The sequence below is a fragment of the Pyrus communis genome, chromosome 2 (genome assembly GCF_963583255.1).
Source record: "Pyrus communis chromosome 2, drPyrComm1.1, whole genome shotgun sequence".
NCBI classification, from domain to species: domain Eukaryota; kingdom Viridiplantae; phylum Streptophyta; class Magnoliopsida; order Rosales; family Rosaceae; genus Pyrus; species Pyrus communis.
Window position 1 is genome coordinate 14,146,341 of NC_084804.1, and position 21,677 is coordinate 14,168,017.

General features: G+C 40.0%; 2 protein-coding genes and 1 pseudogene across 6 annotated transcripts; all 3 read right to left on the minus strand.

Annotated features, from left to right (window-relative positions):
* Nucleotides 1-947: 947 nt before the first annotated feature.
* Nucleotides 948-4,256, minus strand: LOC137724820 (rhodanese-like domain-containing protein 4A, chloroplastic; annotated as a pseudogene).
* LOC137724113 (TPR repeat-containing protein ZIP4) lies at nucleotides 4,226-7,489 on the minus strand. Its single transcript, XM_068463026.1, has 5 exons — nucleotides 6,147-7,489; nucleotides 5,845-6,034; nucleotides 5,715-5,747; nucleotides 5,010-5,624; nucleotides 4,226-4,926 (listed from the first exon to the last, which is right to left on the minus strand). Exons 1-5 carry the CDS (start codon nucleotides 7,487-7,489, stop codon nucleotides 4,291-4,293), a joined length of 2,817 nt encoding a protein of 938 aa, XP_068319127.1. The 3' UTR covers nucleotides 4,226-4,290.
* A 716-nt stretch (nucleotides 7,490-8,205) lies between these two features.
* On the minus strand, nucleotides 8,206-12,060 carry LOC137724387 (FRIGIDA-like protein 3). Of its 5 annotated transcripts, XM_068463131.1 has the most exons (6): nucleotides 11,893-12,060; nucleotides 11,537-11,632; nucleotides 11,188-11,287; nucleotides 9,739-10,799; nucleotides 9,004-9,173; nucleotides 8,206-8,808 (listed from the first exon to the last, which is right to left on the minus strand). In XM_068463131.1, exons 4-6 carry the CDS (start codon nucleotides 10,787-10,789, stop codon nucleotides 8,413-8,415), a joined length of 1,617 nt encoding a protein of 538 aa, XP_068319232.1. In that variant the 5' UTR covers nucleotides 10,790-10,799; nucleotides 11,188-11,287; nucleotides 11,537-11,632; nucleotides 11,893-12,060; the 3' UTR covers nucleotides 8,206-8,412. The 5 variants fall into 5 exon arrangements, with proteins under 5 accessions (XP_068319232.1, XP_068319235.1, XP_068319234.1 ...); XM_068463134.1 differs by lacking the exon at nucleotides 11,188-11,287 and having other exon boundaries at nucleotides 11,563-11,625; XM_068463133.1 differs by lacking the exon at nucleotides 11,188-11,287 and having other exon boundaries at nucleotides 11,563-11,632.
* Between the last annotated feature and the right edge of the window lie 9,617 nt (nucleotides 12,061-21,677).

Sequence of the window (21,677 nt, forward strand, 5' to 3'; positions counted from 1 at the left end):
GAGAAGATTGATTTATTTATTATTTTTTTTTTTTTTGGGTGATAAACTAATTAGCTTTTCAATCCGATTCCTTTCCATTTAATTTATCTAGTTCGGGATCCGGACCATTGGAATTTGATTCAACCACTACAGTTATTATCATTTTTTAAGGAGCCTCATGTTTCTAGCCGTTGGATCAAATTTCAACGGTCCGAATCCCGAATTAAGTGGATTAGGTGGAAATGAATCCATAAAGGATCCTTTCCTTTCAATCCACCTATCCCAATTGATTTGTTTACACCAATAATTAAAGAACAAGACTTGGCTGCTAAAAATTCAACAGCCACTTCTACTTACACCTAATTCCGGGTGGAAATGCGTCCAAGTTATGATTATTTTAATCAAAACTTGGACACGTGTCCATCCGAGATTGGATGTAAGGAGGAGTGGCTGCTGAATTCTTTAGCAACCAAGTTAATTCCATAATTAAAAAGGAGTTTTAACAAAAAGCCCATGTTACTATTCACTTTAACGAAAAATCACATTTTTACACTAAAAAGTCATTCCTGGTACTATTCACTTTACCCTTTATTTTGTCCTTATCGTTAAAACTCAAAGTTTTCAAGTCATTTTCATTAGTTTTCCTTAATTAAAATAGGGAATTGTTATTGGCATTCCAAAATTCTCATTTTACACTCTAAACTTTCTATATTTAGAAAGAAAAATATAGTGTAAAATGAGATTTTTGAAGTACCAATAACACTTCCCTTAAAATATCCCAATCCATTTATTCCAACCCTAATAAATTCAAAATACAATAGCCCATTCTAGTCGGTCCACCAAACGGATCCTAAATGTTGATTAATTAACAATTTTTTACTAATTTAACAACAATGGAATTATTATTGACATTCCAAAAATCTCATTCTACACTTCAAACATTCTATATTCAGAAGAAGATTCCTTTGCAATGATCACCATTTTATTACCATGGGACAAATGTTAGCTTCAAATACACATTACAAAATGTACAGCTGATATGAAAATCGGAACTAAAAGTATGCTACGGAGAGCTACAATGCGTGTCATTTATCAATAACCTCGCCTCGATATCACGAATATACAACTAATGATCAGCAAAACTTTTGAAAAAATATGCTTCCCCCAACCGGAGGCACCACTTCTGAAGCAAGAAGAGTCACAGCATCGATTTCAGGGCTTCGATGGAGTTGGGGAAGACGGCGGTTTCAAATCTTGGCACTGCATCGGAAACAACCACAATGAAAAAAGTAGATGAACAAACAGACATGATCCTATTGGAAAAGTAACTTGAAACTGCCTATGGATTGTGCAAATCACCCACTAAGATTGGTTAATGGAAGCCATAACTAGAACGAATGAGATTAAAAAAATCTTTTAAGGTAAAGCATAATTAAGATCGGTAATCTTCTGTAACTAATAATGATTCATGAGAAAGAAGCTGAACATACAGTTGGGTAGGGAAAGGATGATCTAGAGCCATATTTCACAAGTGACGCAGAGTCTGTAGCCTTGGTTGTGCGTCCATTGTCCGTTGTTTGACTTTCTCCTGTGGACAAATTTGTAGAAGTGGCAGCACCATTGCTCTCTACCTTTCCCCGAACAACTCCTCCGTTTGTCACAGTTTCTTGTGAAGTTTTAACCTTCTTCTTGGGGTAGATATGCATAGAAGGTGGCCAAAGAGTTTCTTGTGACTCCTGAGGAGGAAAAAGGTAGAGTAAACACATCATCTAAATTCTAATAAAACAAAACTAGCCAAAACACTTTAGCAATTCCTCGTGTTAAAACTTGAACTGCAGCTTCAGAATTCTTATATGCACTTGTCAAATGGTCTTTAAAACACGCTTGACGCAATTTCAAACCTATGCAGAAAATCATTTCACTAGGCAACTTTGATGCTTTAGTTAGTCCGTGATTGCTAGAACACAAAAACACAGAGTTCGCAAGAACTAAGCAGCATTCAAATTATGTACATATGCATAATGCTTGCCTTTATATGGTGCTGGTACAGATCCAGAAAATGGATAATGTTCCTCATTCTAGGGTTTTAGAGTTCTCAACTATATTCGGAATTCGGATGGCTCAATCTCATTCTTACACATCCAAAAAATATTTTACCAAGATTTAATCAATAAAAAAAAAAAGTCCAACCACATTCTCCTGAAAAGCATCAACACAAAGGCTGATCTCAATGGAGCTAGAGTTCAAATTAATCACAGATAACACGAAAAAGGCGGCAAGTAGAAGAAAAGAAAAGATGCTTACCAGCCACCCCTTTGTACCTCCAACCCCACCTTTGATTGCATAAGCCTCTTTGAAACCATTATTAAACAGTAACTCAGCCACTTTGATGGAAATTCCATCAAAACTACCTTCCAACAAGAGAAACTGATACTGAGATTATACATACCTTTAAATCCAAAAAATGAAATAAACTTATCTTCCATTCTTCCTTCCACGGGATGTCATTATGGCAGTATTTAAGCCAATCAAGTGACGCATGAACACGCGCAATGGCTTGGGATACCATCACAATAGCATTACGGTGCAGGTTTCTCTCCTAGCATTAGATATTCATCATAGACGTAAACAATCAATCCATAGTCTCATAGTCATAGCTAAGGATGCTTGGGTTTGCTTCTGAACACACTTTCAGTGCTTAATAACAACCAGAATCACTATGGACTACATTAAAAAGCGCTTCTTGGTTATGGAAGTGCTTTTTCAGGAAGCATTTGGATTTTTAATATAAATTTCAACATGTTTTTAAGAAAACCACTTCTAGCATAAGCGCTTAGGAGAAGAAGAATGCTTTCTAAAAAAGTAGTACCAAACCACCAGAAACGAAGCTATAGCAAAAGCTTTACACTTACTTGCCCAGAACGCAAACGACAGTCTTTGCTGGGTTCCCAAACCTCTCCAAAACCCTTTTCACAAACCCAGCTTCATCTTCCTCCGAAAACGGAAACTGCACCGTGCACTTATTCAAAATCGTCAAATTCGGAGCCTTCAGATACCCCAAGCTCTTCTCGTCCCGAACATCCAGCAGCTGAGCGTTCGGGTCGTCCCGGAGCTTCCGAAACGCGTCAATGACAATGACAAACTTGTACTTTCTCAAATACGCCTGGACCAGAGGAATCACAACCAGCCAGACGAACGTGCACCCAGCAACGAAAAATGGGTTTCGATTGAAAAAGTCATCGATCGAGACCAAGATTGATTCCAGGTTTATTTTGTCGGAAACTTGCTCAGGTACGGAGGCTACGGATTCGGAAGCGATTCAGGGGAGAGTGAATGCAGTGGTTGCAACGAGCTTGGTGAGGAGGAATGTGAGTTGGGTGTTTGGTAATTTGTGGGGGAAATGAGTGGGTTTCAGAAGGAAAATTGGGGTGTAAGGAGTGTTCTTGGTGGAGGGAAATTGGGTGTAGGAAGTGGAAATGGCGGGACTGGTGGTGGTTTGGGGCAGAGAGATGGGTGGTGAGGGGAGTGGCTTCTGGGTTTTGAGGTGGTTTTGGGGTGGTGGAGAAAAGGAGAGGATCATGGAGAGAGACTCCACTGGAGATGTTGGGGTGGGGAGGAGAGAGAGAAGATAAGGCCAAGAATGAGGCCAAGAATGAAAAGGATGATCATTGGAGTTGGATGGTAGATTTTGGGTAGTAACAAAAGCAGCCCATGAATCAAGAGTCCGGCCCAAATGTCTACATTTATGGGGGGCAAAGAACGTAATTCGCACTCCCTATTTTCTTTTCTTGTTAGATTGAGAGCACGTTTAAAACTGTTTTTAAAATATTTGAAAACAGTTTTGGTGAAAAAAATCAATTTTTAGTAAAAATGTAATAAATTTTTGAAAAGCACTTAAGATCCTTTTTAGAATAAGCATATAATTAATGCTGCACTTGAAGTGTTTTTGGTACTTAAAAATAAGACTTGAGTACTTATGTTCTTTATATAATCAACAAAATAAAATTGGGGTGCCGTTAAAACAAATGTTCATGGACCCAAAACCTTAGATATAAGCAAGTAATCCTCTACCATAATTGTGGAAAGAAGTGTTGCATTTGCAATACGGTATGGGTTCGAATCTCCCTCCAATCTAATATCTAATCTAATAAATTTACTGTTTGAAAAAAAAAAAAGATGCAATGCTAGTTTAACGCGAAATCAATTCTCACTTTTATCGATAATTTTCTCTACAACAATGCCCAACTCCACCATACAATTTACAAAGCTACCAACATTCACACTACCAACTGAGGTCCAATTTTTTCACCATTAACTTGGTGCGTCAAGTCTCTTCTCAAAACCATTGATAAAATCCTCCATGCACGCTCTGTAAGTCTCCATTCCATTAACATGCTTAGCAAGTTGCAAACCCACATCCATCCATTTCCTCGCCACATCAATCTGCCCGAGCCGCACAGGCAGCGACGCCCTGTTCCATGCCGTCATGGCCAGCCATTTCCCTTCTTCCGTCGGGTACTCTCCGTCCTTCAGTCCCACCATTATTCGATAAGCCTGCTTGTACATGCCATAAACAGCATCGTCATCTGCATCCCCCTTGTGAATGCTGGTCACTCCAATGAGCTTCCGAACAATGAGGGCCACACTTTGGTAGTCTGCCGTGGAGGAAGAGAGGAAGGACGATAGGCACTCGTTTAGAGCAAAGACTGCGACTTCAGGATTGGTTCGGGGAGGTTGTGAAGCGCTGATGCCGATCTGAAGGAGGTTTTTGTGATTGCAGGCCTTTGAAGTAGCAAAATTCTTCACTAGTTTTAGCTGTGATGATAAGTCATTCAGCCTTCCATGTATCTCATAGGCACAAAAGGTGTAGATGAAGAACAAATCAGGTTCAGTTGTTGAAAATTGATCACCGATAAGTTGATTCCCGGCTGAGGTTGTTTTCAACATCTGCATCTACACAAAAACCGAATTAGGATTTAGAGAGGCAGCAAATCAAATGCGAATAAGGCATACAATTTGCTAATTCATACCTTCCCAGCTCTATCTAGAAGTTCTTGAGCTTGTTTGACTTCACTTTCATTCAATGTCGTCTTTCCCTGATTCTCTGAAGCTATAATTGCAGATACACTCAGAATTAACGACTTGCAGACCATGTTTTCTTCTACTTGCCTATCAACCAGAAGACCATAAAACTCCGATGCCAGTCTCAAGAATTCGCCACACAATTCATAGTTCTTCTCCTTCCCGGTTTTGGTCCCCAAGTTCCATGAAGTCACAGCAAACCAGTTCCTCTCCCGTCTTCCGACCTCCCCTGTCCCGAAAAAGGAATCAGGACCAAGCTCAGACGCACGATTATGGACGCGCTTAAGAAACTTGAGGGTTTCATCCTCATTCCCGGGTTCTTGTGTTAGAATTGTGACCAAGGTGCGTAGAACTACAACTTCAGCTGCTGGCATGGATTTTCCCGGGCTATAGAAGCTCAGCAGACTTGATAGAGAAGAAACCGCAACAGCAAGAGCACGGCAAGCAACAGCTTCATGGGCTGCAAGGGAGAGAAAATCTGGTGTAAAGTCGAGGCAGGTTGCCATTGCCTGAATCTGATTAGTAGCTCCATTCTGGTCTTTCTTCTGCAGAAAAATCTTGAACTGCATAAACCCACAAAGGAAGTGTTAATGTTCAGCTGAGTAAAAAGGGCAACATTTAGGATCAAGCTAAAGCTATTAAGGGTTAATTACCTTTAGGAAAGCTGAAGCAATGTTCGGTTCAAGCTGCAGAAACAGAGAACAGAGAAGCAAGTTAGTGGAGAAATTAAGTTCCATAGAACCAAAACTCCAATCTTGTAGCTATAATTTAGCGAATGCAAACCTTTTCGGCCTCATTGATGTATTCGTGTGCTTGATCAAGCTGGGAGAGACCCAAATGGCAGAGACACAGAACTCTAAATCCCTTGGCCCTGAGAATTCTACTCTCAATGTCAAATGGGATATAAAGCATTGCTTTCTCAAACATTTCTGCACTAGTTTCGTAATCCTTCGATCGAAAATGCTCAGCACCACTGTCAATGTCGAATCACAAAATTCATACAATAAAACGATTGATGATATGAAAATTTCAAATACTTAACAATTAAGCAATTCAATTAGGAATACATGAAACTATGACCATACCAATTCCAAAGCACCGAATGCATTGCAGTTCTCTGTTGGGCAGCGGCGTCACCATTGAAGAGGGCCACCACTCTCTCGTCTGATACGAGCTCCGCCACCACCTTGGCCCGAATTCTTGATCCCTCACCGGCGTCACCAATCACCCGGTGGGCTACCCTAACAGCCGAGCTGGCGCTGACGTGGCACCTTCCTAACAGTCCCAGAAACACTCCCTTTGCCGTCTCTGCTCCGGCAGTCCCAGCCGCCTGAAAATAAGCCTCCACAGCCGACACAAAAACGCCCTCCGGAATCCCCTTATTTACCACCATGCCCCTGAGCTCCTTCTCGGCCTCGGCGTACTTCCTCAACCCCAGCCAGCCCTTCATCGCCAGAACCGATAGGCTTGGATGGGGGTCCCCACTCTCGCACCCCTCTCTCAGCACCCTCACGCACTTGATCACGCTCTCGAACTCGTTCATCTGCAGATGGACGGCCGAAATGAATCGCAGCGTCTTCGACCTCAGATCCCTGAGTTCCATGATCTCTTCGCGTGTTCTCGCCACACGCAATCCCTTCTCGTACAGATCCAGAGCCTCGTTCATCAGCTTCAACGCGTCGTTTAGGTCCTGAATCTCGCTCTTGGCAAGCGCCGTCTTGCCGAACGCCAAGTACTGGTTCGCGAGCGCCTTGTGGTGATCCGGCGACCTGAATAGCAAGCTCTTGGCCCTGTTCAGCAGCGCGATCGCGACATTTCTGTCCGAGACGTCCCATGCGGTTTTCGATCTCGCGATGCTCAGGTCCAGGAGAAGCTTTCTCTCTCCGCAATCGGAGACTTTGTCGATGTCGATCTTCGAGACTATATCTGTAGCTCGCTCGAAGCATGAGGAAGCGAGATCGAAGCTCCGGAGGTCGCGCCATATGAGGCCGGTCTTGAGGTAGAAGGAGGCGGACTTGATCACCGGGGAAGGGACACCAGAGACGTCGCCGGATATGAAGAGGAGGTCAGCGGCGACGTGGCGGAGCTTGGCGTGGTCTTCGGCTCCGGACGCGCTGAGGGAGCGGAGGGAGGCGGCGTTTGAAAGGTCGACGCAGGCGTTCCAGAGGCGGTAGCTGAGCTTCCAGATGAGGAGCTTCAGTGAGTTGGGGAAGGGAGCGAGTTGGCTCAGTTGAGTCGAGAATCGGCGGAGATCGGCGGAGACTGTGTCCGGTGAGAGCATTTCCGGGGAGAGATTGTCGATTTGTTTGATTGAGGACTCGATTTGGGAGATGAGAAGTTGATGAGATTGCGATGGAGGTTGATGTTGAGGTTGGGAGTCGGCGTGGCCTTGCCGGAGCTCCGGCGTTGAGAGCTCGGCGATCCTCATTTGTGTTTGGCGGGAATTTGAATGAATAACTGTAAATGTGGAGGAGGGAAAGTAACCTCTTGATTTTGTTTTGAAAATTTGGGGTAGATGAAAAGTTACGGTGCGATTAAACGACTCTAAGGAAAGGGTCGTACAAGAGACGCAAAATATTGGGCTTTTTAAACCCCTCTTTGTTTTCTACAAACCAAATTCATCTTGTTTAATCAGAAGATAAATAATTCATTTTGAAGAGCTATTTTTCTATCTAGCATCCCTCATTTCTAAAATGATGTTCGGACATGACGTAGGTATTAACAGACTTAGAACGACCCGGTCAATGCATTGTCAATACTTCGAGAGAGAGACTCATGATTCATATGTGTGTGTTCATCGTCTCTCCCATAATAACCTCTGCACCTACCAAGCAGTTGACCAATTGCTCTGAAAGAGAAGTGTATGCAAAACACCTTCATATTTGGACGATTGGTTCCTCGCGAGTTACCGATGAAAATTTTCCGTAAAAAAATTTCAGTTACACAATCACCGGAGGCTCGAGGCATTAATACCATTTCCGGTACGTTATGTTATAAAATACTTGAGAGGTTTTCTTATTCAAAACTGGCATACGATCCCTTCCAAAGTTTTCAGGATGTCTGAAAACTCCATGAATGATCAACCTGTTGGCTATTTGCATTTTGCAGGCAGTCAAACTCAAACACAGGGCAGACAAAAACATATACAAAAGTAAAACAAAGTACATATTAGAGGATCAAATATCTCCTTGTACATCCAACTAACAAAATTAACAAGACATTTTTTTTTTCTTTTTTTGGGGTCTTTTTCGGATACTAATATCATTCTTACATTGAACATCGACGAACTCAGAGGGTTAAAGACTAACCGTTAAACTGAGAAGGATCACTGTCACTTTTTTGGCCATCAAATTAGTGAAGATACGCCGCAGGCTGATACTGGTAGCCGGTTGCAAAGTAGTTTCCATGAGCAGGAGACATGTTGTAATGGTTGTCAGCAGGTCCCGGGTAAACAAACTGTCTGTCGTACACATACTGCGGGTACCTGTTTTCAGCAACTCTAGGATAGAAAGTCTTGTCAGCAACAGCATTAGTGACGCGGGGAGCATATCCAACACCGTTAGCACGAGGTCTCTTGGGCTGAGGCTTTGATGCTTCAGCCACCCTCTTCTTGTCTGCCTTGGCCTTTTCCAGCTGAAGAACCCGTTTCTGAAGTGGATCCACTGGATACTGCTCCTCAAGCTTATGCTCTTCAATGGACTTGAGCACTGCCTTAAGGGCAGCCAACTCACGGTCGTTCACTTCATTCTGAAACAATGAAATATTTGTTAGGTGCAGCCAATTTGCAACTACATGGCCATACTTTCTCCGGCAAAATCCAATCAAATATCAGTGTTATGCTATCTCACGTTAATTGTATTAAATCAAACTAAACTTCATATTACACAGATAATCGATAACTGCAATCAAAACTATTACAACATCCAATAAAGATGAATGTACCTGTGCTGTGGGGGATGCATTTCCAGATTTGACTGGTGAAGTTTTTCTTGCCTCTTTCAAGTAGGACTTCAGTAAAGGCACAGGAGGGAACTTCTCCGTCAGTTCAAATGCAAAAGCCAAGTTAACTGCATCAATTTGCCGTCCACTATTCACTAACACTTCAATAACACCTGCCAAATGCCAACATTAACATAATCAACTGCAAGAAAACACAAAAGTTGAAGTTCATAAGAAATCAATTTTTTATTTTAAAGTTCTATGTTCTCAATATTGGTCCATTAATCCAAGCATGCATCATTTTCAGGTTGAAGTTAAATGAATTTCGCTAGAATTATCGTGCAAATGCCAGGAGAATGATGTTGCTGCACTTTTACACAATGACTCTAATGAAATGCAAGACCAGCTTATATAGGCTTCCGAGTAACTCATCACATATGAACAGAAAGGAGGTTTGACTGCAGTTGCAATTCTTACCTTATCTCAGTGGTTATAATGACAATGATCTAGTGGGGAACAAAACATTACAAAGTTATAGACTTGTAAACAAAAACAAGCCAAAGATACATGCAAACTAGTAAAAGATAAGGGGAAAAACAAAAGTAAAGAAGAAAAACATTTCCTCCGTTTGGGATAGTTAACATAGACAATTTTTAAGGACCGCGTATTTATTTATCAAACTACAAAAGTTCCGAAAATGTCACCTAAATGTAGATTTTCATAAAGAAAAACACAAACCTGGCATTCTCTCAGTCAATCCAAGAGAACGGCAAAGGTCAGCTGCTTGGCGACGACGTGAAACCATCGGTATTAGCCTGAATAGTTCTTCCTCATCAAAACCAGAGGTAATACCAAAAGTTCCAAGAAGTTGCAAAAAGGCGTGAGCCTCAAGTGAGTTCCCATTGCTAGCATCCATGTCAAGAGCATCCAACTTCGGCTTCCATTCTTCAGCAATTGCCTCTGCCAGATCCTTAACCTCCTCTGTAATTATATCAGATGCAGAGGCTAATTCTGGGTTTGCAAGCAGTGTGCTCAGACACTCCATCAACATGATACAAGTTCGACGGACACCCAAAAGGTTTGCATCCTTCTTCCCGTCCGTATTGGGCCCTTCCAGGCGATAAAAGTCTTCCAAAGATTCCAAAACAAATAGGGCAGGGTTGGATGCAGCTCTTAATGCAAGTGGAATCTCCTCCCTTATGGAAGCAAGGTTCTTCCGGTTATCTGATATAAATTTGTGGAGCCCTTCTGAGTCCATCTGTTCACACAGTTTCACTAACTGGGGATAGGATATCACCTCTATACTACTCCCCATTTCAGGACTTTTCACTTCTTCGAAGTTAATTTCAGAAACCATCACATCTGGTGGTTTCTCTTCCACACTTGGCTGCTCACCTTGGCCATCATCAGTGACAACAGAAGGCTCCTCAGTTGATACCTTCCTTTGCTTCTCTCGAGCATTAGTAATAGCATATGTAGCAGCATCTCTCTTCGCTTGAAGAGTCTCCAGTGAAGCTTGTTCCTTGGCCACAACGGCAGCTTGCCGCTTTGCTAACATTTTTTGGGCTTCCACTGTTCGGGTTTCGAACTCCTTTTCTTGGCTTTCCAGCTCATCGAAACGCCTCTTTAAGGACTTTTCAAGACCATGGAAATGGGCTTCCAGTTCTTTCCACTTCAGGTTCAGCGTCACGGCTCGGTGACTCTCAAGTTCAGCAAATGCTTTCTGAAGCTGTTGTATCTTAGAGGTTGTACAATCTATCAGCGTGGAAACTGAATGGATATTATCCATGGCAAAGGATCTGGAGATAACATTACAGAGAAATGTCAACACATTGAACTATCAACAGTCAAAGAAGCAGAAAAACTACATGCTGACTTCGATCTGATAAAGCATCTTGTTTAAACAAATCATACCCCTAAAAAAACACAGGTCAATACGTGCATAATTAGATGTGGAAGAAAATTATAGTCTGCCAACCGCAAAGGTATTCAAAAGTATTGTTGGCTTCGACTGAAGGATAAACTGGATGTTATGGCATTCTCAAGCCACACCAAATATATATCGGTTGAGTAATCATCCATACGCAAACAGCAGAATAAAGATACAAAAAAATTAACAGTCGTTACTTTCCCTATGCAACTAAATTTGACAAACAGAAATGGAGAGTTTCAAGGATGAAGTTAAACCAGATGAAAGAAAGACCGCATAACCGCCCAATACAAAGAAAACCCTCAAATTGGGACGGAGTTGCTCCACTCAACGCATAAAATGATCCCAACTTCATAGCTTCAAAACAATTCATCATGGAAATAAAGTAAAAACAAAGCGTGGTCCCATGAATCATCAAAAGGGAAGGTTAGCTCAACTAATCCACTACAAATTTACCTCCTTAATCATTCTATTAATAACATTATCCTCAAATTGACAAGATTACACATTTACAGCAAAAGTAAAAACCTTGAGGAGCATTAACCTCGGTCCATAGAACTCACATAAACCCTAATTTCTATAGCAAATTAAGACAAAATGGCTCACCAGTAATTACAGCAAGCTTAAATTACCGCAGCGAAGATGTACGAGTAAAGATCTCCAAATGCCCGATTCGCAAACGACACTTCAAAACCCTAAAACCTAAAAAGGTCAAAACAAAACGTCAAAAAAATCGAAATTAAACGACAAAAACACAAAATTAGCAACCGAAACTCTCTAATTTCAGACAGAACATCCCGTCGGTTCCCGCGGGAAACATTTCCCCGACTTTCCCGGAAAATCGAGCAATTTTCGCGGGAAAACAGAGTAATTTCCGCGGAAAGGAAACGGCGCCGATCTGAAGATTACAGTACGAGATTAAGACGAATGAGTTTATCAGCAAGTAAAGGAGGGAACTTTACCAAAAAGCCCCGATGCAATTGTGGAAATTGCGACGAGGGCCGATCAATCCATGGCTGCTGAGACTGGCGGTCGATGTGCGAGTGTGTGGCTGCTGCTCTCGGCAATCCCTACATACAGAGTCGATGAGAGAGAAAGAGAGCGGAGAGAGAAAGAGGAAAGTTCAGACAAGCAAGCGATTGTTATATGTCGCAGCCTGCCCTCTTTTTTTTGCTTTTTAAGGGGCACTCTCGTTTTGGATATTTCCACGTTCGGGAATGGGGAGAGAGGGTGTAACGAGATTAATGGGCCTGGGTTGCGGGAGTGTTGTTAGTGACATGGGGAGTGGTGTTAGGGTTGTGCCACGTGCCGTCTATGGATAGGAGTATGAAAATTATCTTTGTCGTACAAGGTTTTTATGTCTTCTTTTGTTTAAGTAATGCTCATCGGAAAACAATAGGGGTGTGATATCCACACATTTTTTTATTTCTCACATATTTTTTTAATTTTCTTTCATCGGAAGAAGATGAAATGACAGAAATCAATAAGGATGTATGAGAAGTAAAAAAGGGTGTGTGAATAACACATGCCAAACAATAATCTGAAATCTTGCTTATGAATGTAGACAGCGTTTGGGCGAAGTTCAAATTTTGGTTGTTTAATTTCACATGTCTTGGTTTGTAGTTTTATCATCAATTGTTTCAATTTAATTAAATTTTTATCATTACGGTTCGACGATATTTCTTTTGTGAGTAAAATGTTTAGTCAGTTTGGATCTCACGTATCGCTTTCATTCGATTAGCTGCTAGTAGATTCCGCATACATGATCCAAAGAGAGTCCTAGTCGCCATAGTCAGAGATTTAGATGTAGTTTCGAATGATCCAGATCCAATCGATTTAGCAATCGCGTTGTTGCCCCGATTCAAGAGATTTGCAGCCAATTAGGCTACTTCGCATTATAAAAAAGTGATGTGTTTAGATGTTTGGGTCATAAGACCCACATCCTCTGTCATTCACATTCTATCCAAAAATAGTCTCTCCCACCCTCCCTTAAGCTTTGGGTGGATGAAATGGGTGAGGATTGCAGAATAGACCATAGCTCGCTTCTTGTCATGCTATGCTCTTCTCCCCTGTCTTAGCTTCTGGGCGAGATATCTTATGGTTGCACCCGTTTTCTTTTTCTATATGGGTGCTCTGTTATGTGTATTTGTTTCTTCCCGTTTTCCTTATATTTTGTTTATTTTCTCTTTGGGCTTAGTCTCTAAACAAGTTTTTCCCTACGACCAAAAAATAATAATAATTGCCCTATTATGTGGATTAACTCGATATCCACTCTTTATTTAAAAAAAGAATATTTTTCTACATTTAAAAAGTAAGAAGAAAAATTATTTTGTTTGAATGGAATTTTTAGTGACCCAAAGAAGACCAAATTTCTTACCAATTTTATAACAATTGTCCAAAAGGTGTATGGAATTAATTACTGTTCTTGAACTGCAGTAATTAGTAAACTAAATAGATTAAAATCGAAGATAATTCAAACTATATGGAACTAGACCATAATTGAAGAACGTAGTTTTATAGCTAGTTTTGCTTTAAGAATTTTATAAATAAATTGTGAATGGCCGACAAGGAAATATATGGGACGAGTTTGTGGGCTGCTGCTTCCATTTATTAACCGGGTCTTCAACCACTACTTCAAATATAATTACAACGTTAGGCAACCTAATACTTATTGAAGTTTTTAAGTTGAAATCCGATGCTAACTTATTATCCCATATTACTCACCACTACAAGTTTCTCACGTTTTATAACAATTTGTTTCTCTTACAAAGTGGTTGGAAAGATAGATCATAGAGAGCAAAATTGTGTTTGAACTTTGGGTTTGAGTTTTGGAGTGTGATTATATATATTTATTATTTAATTAGGGTGCATTTGCAAGTGGCACTTTTTTACAGTAGTGAAAAGATGTTGTGCCCTTACATGACGGCATAGGTTCGAACCCTATCAGTAACTAATCTAACATTTAACTTACTAACACTATTGCTTGACTCAAAAAAAAAAAAAAAAAAAAAAAAAAAAAAAAAGAGGGTGCATCTGCATATCATTCAGGTACCGTTTGGTACGTGGGACAGGACGGAACAGAGTGGGACAAGGCGTTCCATCCCACGTTTGGTGCACCTAAAACGGGTGGAACGAACTGTTGCACGGGACGAGTTTTGGGTGAATTTTCGTTCCGTCTCACCCCCTGGAATGACTCGTTCCACATCCGTGGAACACAAAATTATAACCTCTTCGTCTCCTTCTTCTTCCTCCTTGTTTTCATCCGAGAGCATCTTTGCTCTTGCTCCATTCCGTTCCGTCCTATCCCGTCCCATTTCGTTCCGTCCCGTCCCGTATGCATACCAAACGATACCTCAAATCACCAAAAATCATTCTTCCTTCCAACACAAGGCATATTGAAGTTTTTCAATGCTGGAATCCTAGTTTAGATCATTAAATCTTTGTGAAGCAAACGACTACGGAACTACAAGCACAAAGTAGAGGAAAATTTCTATTTCAAAGATATTACGGTACTCAAGCCTCGATCTTTTATATGTTTAATATATATATATATATATATATATATATATATATATATATATTGATTGTTGATTAAAACCCAACAATAATTTGTTACCAAGAAAAACGTGATCTATTGGGTGATATTTGCTTTTGGTAGAATGAACATGAAATTAAAGGATGTAGAAGGGAATTCCTATTACCTAGTTTGCGTAGTGTTTATTCAATTTAGTTGTGTATAAAAACTTGAAGCTTAAAATTTGAAACTACAAACTCTAGACCTTGTGACTCGGACCTATTTCTTGAAGCGACTCGTGGCCTGAGTTCGAGCATGAACCTTGAGCAACAATTCATTCAATTCTCATTCTCTGTCTTGTTCTATTTTAGAGTCTCGTTTTTTCATACCTCGCGTTTTAAGAAAAGAACAATACTTGGCCACTCAAAGAATGAGTAGGGTTTCTACTCAAAATTGTATGTTGCTGACTTATAGAACTTTATGTTTATGATCGGAACCGTTCATATTATTGATTTGCTACATAAAGATCGCCTCTACAAAAAATAATTAAAATGAAGGTCGTTTAATCATCGAATTGTATAAAAATAGATGAACATAATTGGTAAAAATATTATGGACCATCTATGTATTTGCTAAATAGATTGACTAAACGACCTAAGTTTTAATTCATTTTTTTGTAGAGAGATCTTTACAAAGTGATTCATAATATGAATGGTTCTATCATAAGCACAATGCACTGTAATTTGAACAAGAAGAATTATGAGTAGAAGCTTATACTCATTCTTGAGTAGTTAAGCATTGTTCGTAAGAAAATTATGATCACTCATTGTTCGATTTTAATTCAATGTTGAAGGAGAAAGTAGTACACAAAAAGTTAAGGAGAAATTAGGTTCTCGTCTCTATTTTTTCTACTCCATTGATTAAAATCTTATTCTTTTTCAATTTTTGATCAAGGTCCTTTGGTTTTAATAATGTCATTAATTATTTTAAAAATAGAATATTTACATGTCAAGATAATTAAATTTTATTTCTAAATATATTCATTTAGTGTTAGAAACGTTACATTTGGTATATTTATATTTATGGCTAAACTTGTTATCATATGTTTCTAATTCTAGTTTGTACCCATTTTTAATTTGCAACCTTTTTTTTTAAATTGTACCAATTTTCTTTTAAATTTTAATTTGTACCCATATATTAATTTTTGTATGTCCCTTATTTTTTAAACTTATATTTGCACTCCTAGTTATTTTAACCTTTTACTTGTTCCCATAAATTATTTATAATGTACCCCTTTTTTTCTTTACAAATGTACCACTGTTGTGGCCTATATTTAACTGATGGGGAAGGGGGTTGTCACATCCCGGCCCGGGGTGGATTACTTCCCGAGCCCACTCCACCACCGTAGCACGATATTGTCCGCTTTGGGCTTACCATTCCCTCACGGTTTTATTTTTGAGAACTCACGAGCAACTTCCCAGTGGGTCACCCATCATGGGATTGCTCTAGCCCCCTTCTCGCTTAACTTCGGAGTTCCTACGGAACCCGAAGCCAATGAGCTCCCAAAAGGCCTCGTGCTAGGTAGAGATGTGAATATACATATAAGGATCACTCCCCTAGGCGATGTGGGATGTCACAATCCACCCCCCTTAGGGGCCCGACGTCCTCATCAACACACATGTTACCAGGGTAAGGCTCTGATACTAAATTGTCACATCCCGGCCAGGGGTGGATCACTTCCCGGGCCCACTCCACCACCGTAGCACGATATTGTCCGCTTTGGGCTTACCATTCCCTCACGGTTTTATTTTTGGGAATTCACGAGCAACTTCCCAGTGGGTCACCCATCATGGGATTGCTCTAGCCCCCTTCTCGCTTAACTTCGGAGTTCCTACGGAACCCGAAGCCAGTGAGCTCCCAAAAGGCCTCGTGCTAGGTAGGGATGTGAATATACATATAAGGATCACTCCCCTGAGCGATGTGGGATGTCATAGGGGCTGGCGACACAGAGAGAATATAATGTACCCATTTTAATAATGTCATTAATTATTTTAAAAATAAAATATTTACATGTCAAGATAATTAAATTTTATTTCTAAATATATATCATTTAGTGTTAGAAACGTTACATTTGGTATATTTATATTTATGGCTAAACATATGTTTCTAATTCTAGTTTGTACCCATTTTTAATTTGCAACCTTTTTTTTTTTTTTTTTTTTTTTTTTTTTTTTTTTTTTTAAATTGTACCAATTTTCTTTTAAATTTTAATTTGTACCCATATATTAATTTTTGTATGTCCCTTATTTTTTAAACTTATATTTGCACTCCTAGTTATTTTAACCTTTTATTTGTTCCCGTAAATTATTTATAATGTACCCATTTTTTCTTTACAAATGTACCACTGTTGTGGCCTATATTTAACTGACAGGGGAAGGGGGTTGACGACACAAAGAGAATATAGAGAGATGTGTTTGTAGGGTTGTGCAGGAGATATATTATTCCCCCCACGCAGTGCCTTTATTTATAGTAAAAGAGAGAAGAATCCTTCTCCTCCAAGGAATACAAGTCCTAATAGGAAGACTAAATAGAATCAAATCTAATATAGGATTTATACAATCACACTTAAATAAGACGTTTATAACACTCCCCCTTGAGTGTGTAAATACTCAAGTAGATTCGGCATTATGTAGAGGTTGAGGAAGTCGACTCGTCGACACTGATTCTGGGAACACGCTATTCTCAAATAAGGTAGGAACTTGCATAAGGAGGTAAGTCTCACAAAAACCTAATAACTATGGTAAAACCCAAGTAGAGACAAAATCCATAGGCTAAGGAAAAATGCATGAGTAATGCAAAGTCAAATGAAACGTTTACGGGACGTCATCAGGGATATGATTAACCCAAGGTGGGTGCTTCGTCAAAACCTCGTTAGGAAGCAAAAACCCAGCGGGGAAAATGCTCTTAATCATACGGAAAAATAGTACATTCAGATCAAACAAGTATACTGCAGGATACTCCCCCTGAGTTTGACACAATTCCAAAGAGAACTAGGAATGTTACAACTCAGAAAGTTTATGCATACCTATTCCTTGAACAAGCTTTTGAAACGTCTCATTCGGTAGTGATTTGGTGAAGAGGTCAGCTGGATTGTCTTGTGAATGGATTTGAGTGACCTCAATCTTCTGATGCTTTTGTTGTTAATGTGAGTAAAAAAACTTCGGCGCAACGTGCTTTGTGTTGTCTCCTTTGATGTAACCCTTCTTGAGCTGTTCGATGCATGCTGTGTTATCTTCATAGATTGTCATCGAGATGTTAACGATAGGGTAAAGATCGCAGAAGCTTCGAATATGGCGCACAACTATTCTCAACCAAAAACATTCCCGAGTTGCTTCATGAAGGGTGAGAATTTCATCATGGTTAGATAAAGTGGCAACTAATGACTGTTTAGTTGACCTTCAAGAGATTGTGGTGCCTCCAATGGTAAAGACATAACCCGTTTGAGAGCACGCCTTGCGTGGATCAGATAAGTATCCTAAGTCGGCATAACCAACAAGACGAGAATTGACTTAAGATAAGGGAGTGCGACATTACTTGAGAATTCGTAGGGATAAAACAAGCCCAAATCCGTAGTACCTTTAAGGTAACGGAATATGTCTTTAACACCAGTCCAGTGTCTACGTGTTGATGCATTACTGTATCTTGCCAAAAGATTAACAACGAATAAGATGTCGAGTCTAGTGCATTGAACTAAGTACAATAAAGCACCTATCGCACTTAGATAAGGAACTTCAGGCTCCAAAATCTCTTCAACATCCTTCTTTAGACGGAAGGAATCTTGTTTTGCATCTAGCGATCGAACGACCATATGAGTACTCGAAGGCTTCGCTTTATCCTTGTTAAAGTGACTCAACACATTCTGGGTGTAATTCGATTAATGTATTAAGATTTCATCTAAACGATGCTCTATCTCGAGACCGAGACAATATCGAGTTTTTCCTCGATCTTTCATCTCAAATTTCGACTTAAGGTGTGCGGCAGTTCTCGCGAGCTCTTTAGGAATTCTAATGAGGTTCATGTCATTGACATATACTTCAACAATCGTAAAACCGGAATGTGACTTCTTAATGAACACATAATGGCATAGTTCGTTGTTCACATATCCATGACTAGTCAAATACTCACTCAAACGATTATACCACATTCTTCTGGATTGCTTCAAACCGTAGAGTGAACGTCTCAGCTGAATTGAGGGCATGTTCCGGGTTTTGGAAATATTTGATCCCGTAAATGTAAGTCTTTCGAGAACTTTCATATAGATTTCCGTATCAAGATCTTCATAGAGATACGCAATTACTACGTCCATTAGTTGCATACTTAATTTTTCGGAAACTACCAAACTGATAAGGTATCGAAAAGTAATCACATCCCTAACGGGTGAATAAGTTTCGTCATAGTCAATCCCGGGGCGTTATGAGAAGCCTTGCATAACAAGATGAGCTTTATAATGCACAATTTCGTTCTTTTCATTACACTTCCGAAAGAAAACTCACTTGTAACCAACGGGCTTTACATGTGGATGATATAAGCTACAGGTCCAAACACCTTATGTTTCACAAGTGAATCGAGTTCGATTTGGATTGCTTGTTTCCAGTTTGGCCAATCGGTTCTACGTCGACATTCATCAACGAAACAGGGTTCAATGTTATTGCTCAACATGATTTCAGTAACTACTGCATATGTTAATGCATCATTGACGATCATCTCATTTCTACACCAAACATTATCCAAGCAAGCATAATGGACTGAAATCCCTTAATTCTCAAGAGGTGGATTCGTCTCTTCAAGGACGTTTATGTAATCTAAAATCTCCTTATAAGTTGGATAGAATGAGTAGACGACAGTCGGATTCACGGTAGGCTTTTCAGGTACCTGTGTCGTGGGTTTCCTCTATCGGGAGTGTGAATCATTTGAACCAAGTGGTCTGCCACGCCTATGTGTAGGGACAAATGATTGGCTAGCAGCTAATATACGTGGATCACCAAGGTTGGTGTCCCGGGCCTCTAGAAAAGGAGTTCATTGTACATTTGGTACATTCATCTTTGCAGTTACATTCACAGCTGAAATATGTGATCTTGTCACTCATGCTAGATTGGTGAAAGCATCTTGCATGCTCTAAGCTATGCTCTGAAGATCTAATATGCGCTGCATTTCAGTTTCAAATTGAGCGGTGCAGGAATTTAAATGAGACAAAGTAGGAGTTGTCCACAATAATTTGCGTCATTCATCAGGAACGTTGACGCTCTTATCTCCTCCTAACAACGGGAAGACTGTTTCATAAAAATGACAATCTGTGAAACGAGCGGTAAACAAATTGTCTATCAAAGGTTCTAAGTAACGAATGATTGAAGGAGAATCATGTCTGGCATAGATTCTCATCCTTCGTTGAGGCCCCATTTTTGTACGTAAGGGCGGCGAAATCGGCATATAGACCGCACAACCAAAAATGCGTAGATGAGATATGTCGGGTTTGTATCTGGTAACCAACTAAAGGGCGCTACATGGTTGTGTCACAACAAGCCTCATGTAGACCAACATGGTTGCATGCAATATTGCATGCCCCCAAGCAATGATCGGGAGTTTGGTACGTATATCCAACAATCAACCAATCATTTGTAAGCGCTTGATGAATGCATCTGCCAGACCGTTATAGGTATAAACATGGGGTACTAGATGTTCAACGTCAACCCCAACCGACATGCAATAGTCATCAAAAGTTTTAGATGTGAATTCTCCAGCATTATCCAATCGAATAGATTTGATCGGATAATTAGAGTAGTGAGCTCTGAGCTTGATAACATGAGCCATTAGTTTAGAGAATGCAGCGTTCCTTATGGATAACAAGCACACGTGTGACCAACGTGTGGAAGTGTAAACCAAAACCATAAAATATCTAAATGGTCCGTATTAAAGGTGAATCGATCCACAAATGCCCCCTTAATCCTTTGTAGAAAAAATAGGAGGATTCGAATGAATCTTGTCATAAGAAGGCTTAATAATAAGTTTTTCCATGGAGCAGGTTTGACATGCGATTCCTTAAAGCGAACCTAAACTTCGGGCTAGTGGATGCCCATGTGATGATTTGAGGATACGGTGCATCGTTGTTTGTCCAGGGTGTCCCAAACGATCATGCCAAAATGTAATTTCGCGTGTGGTCCCAGAGGTAGGGTCGGCCACATAATGGCTTTCTATAGGGCATACGATTGTCGTATATAGACCACTCGTGATACGCTCCATCATCTCTAAAATACGCTTCTGGCCATATTTGTAGGAAGTTAAGCACAAAAATTCAACTCCATTTTCTACAGAGGTTTCAGCATCGTAATTATTATCTCTAATGTCCTTGAAACTTAACAACGTTCTTCCGGAATGTGGAGAATAGAATGCCTCATCAATGGTCAAGATTGTACCATTGGACAACATTATACGTGTCTTACCGTATCCTTCGATCAGGTTGGATGGTGATGATAGGGTTGTCAGAGGTGCATGCTTAGGTATGAAGTTAGTGAAATAGATGTATTCACGCAAAATGATGTGCGTGGTTGCACTATCTACCAGACAACTAACTTTCCCACTAATCATACCTAGAATAAAAATTAATTTGAATCGGTCACATGCATAAAAGTTCTAAAAAAAAATATCCATTCAAATTAGTTTAAGTATTCAAGGATGGTAATTAATAAAAACTTAATATCCAAAAAACAAATCACCAACAAATAATCCAAACATAAAGGAAAATTGTGCAAAAATTTAACCAAAAACACAATGGGGGTTTGCCCACCATAGGTGGAATTTGGCCATAATGTCTAATTTCAATGAAGAATTAGTCTATGTTTAAGATTCTAATCTTCCATAGGGGTGATAGCCTCCTGAAAGTCAAAAACCTCTATCTTGGTACTTTCTGGTTCATCTACTTGCATAAGGTTTGATTCAAACTTCTTACGACGAGAATGATATTCAGCTACAACCTTCTGGGGAGCACTGCAAACATGGACCAATGGTCATTTGAACCACAGTGATAACATATGTCCATATCCATGGTTTCAGGTGCTTTGCCCTTATTCTTGAAGTTTGAGGCTTTGAGAGAGAGGTTAAGGCGCTTTTGGGCTCGGTTTCCTCCCTTAGATGGGCCTTGGCTCTGTTGACCTTGACGGGGTGACTTCTGGCCGCCCT

Coding starts and splice junctions, on each gene's coding strand:
- LOC137724387 (XM_068463134.1), bottom strand. CDS start 10,789: ATGGATAATATCCATTCAGTTTCCACGCTGATAGATTGTACAACCTCT. Junction 9,174..9,738: donor ATTGACTGAGAGAATGCCAG/GTTTGTGTTTTT, acceptor GGCATTTGGCAG/GTGTTATTGAAGTGTTAGTG. Junction 8,809..9,003: donor ATGCATCCCCCACAGCACAG/GTACATTCATCT, acceptor TCATTGTTTCAG/AATGAAGTGAACGACCGTGA.
- LOC137724113 (XM_068463026.1), bottom strand. CDS start 7,489: ATGAGGATCGCCGAGCTCTCAACGCCGGAGCTCCGGCAAGGCCACGCC. Junction 6,035..6,146: donor CATTCGGTGCTTTGGAATTG/GTATGGTCATAG, acceptor CGACATTGACAG/TGGTGCTGAGCATTTTCGAT. Junction 5,625..5,714: donor TTGCTTCAGCTTTCCTAAAG/GTAATTAACCCT, acceptor GGGTTTATGCAG/TTCAAGATTTTTCTGCAGAA.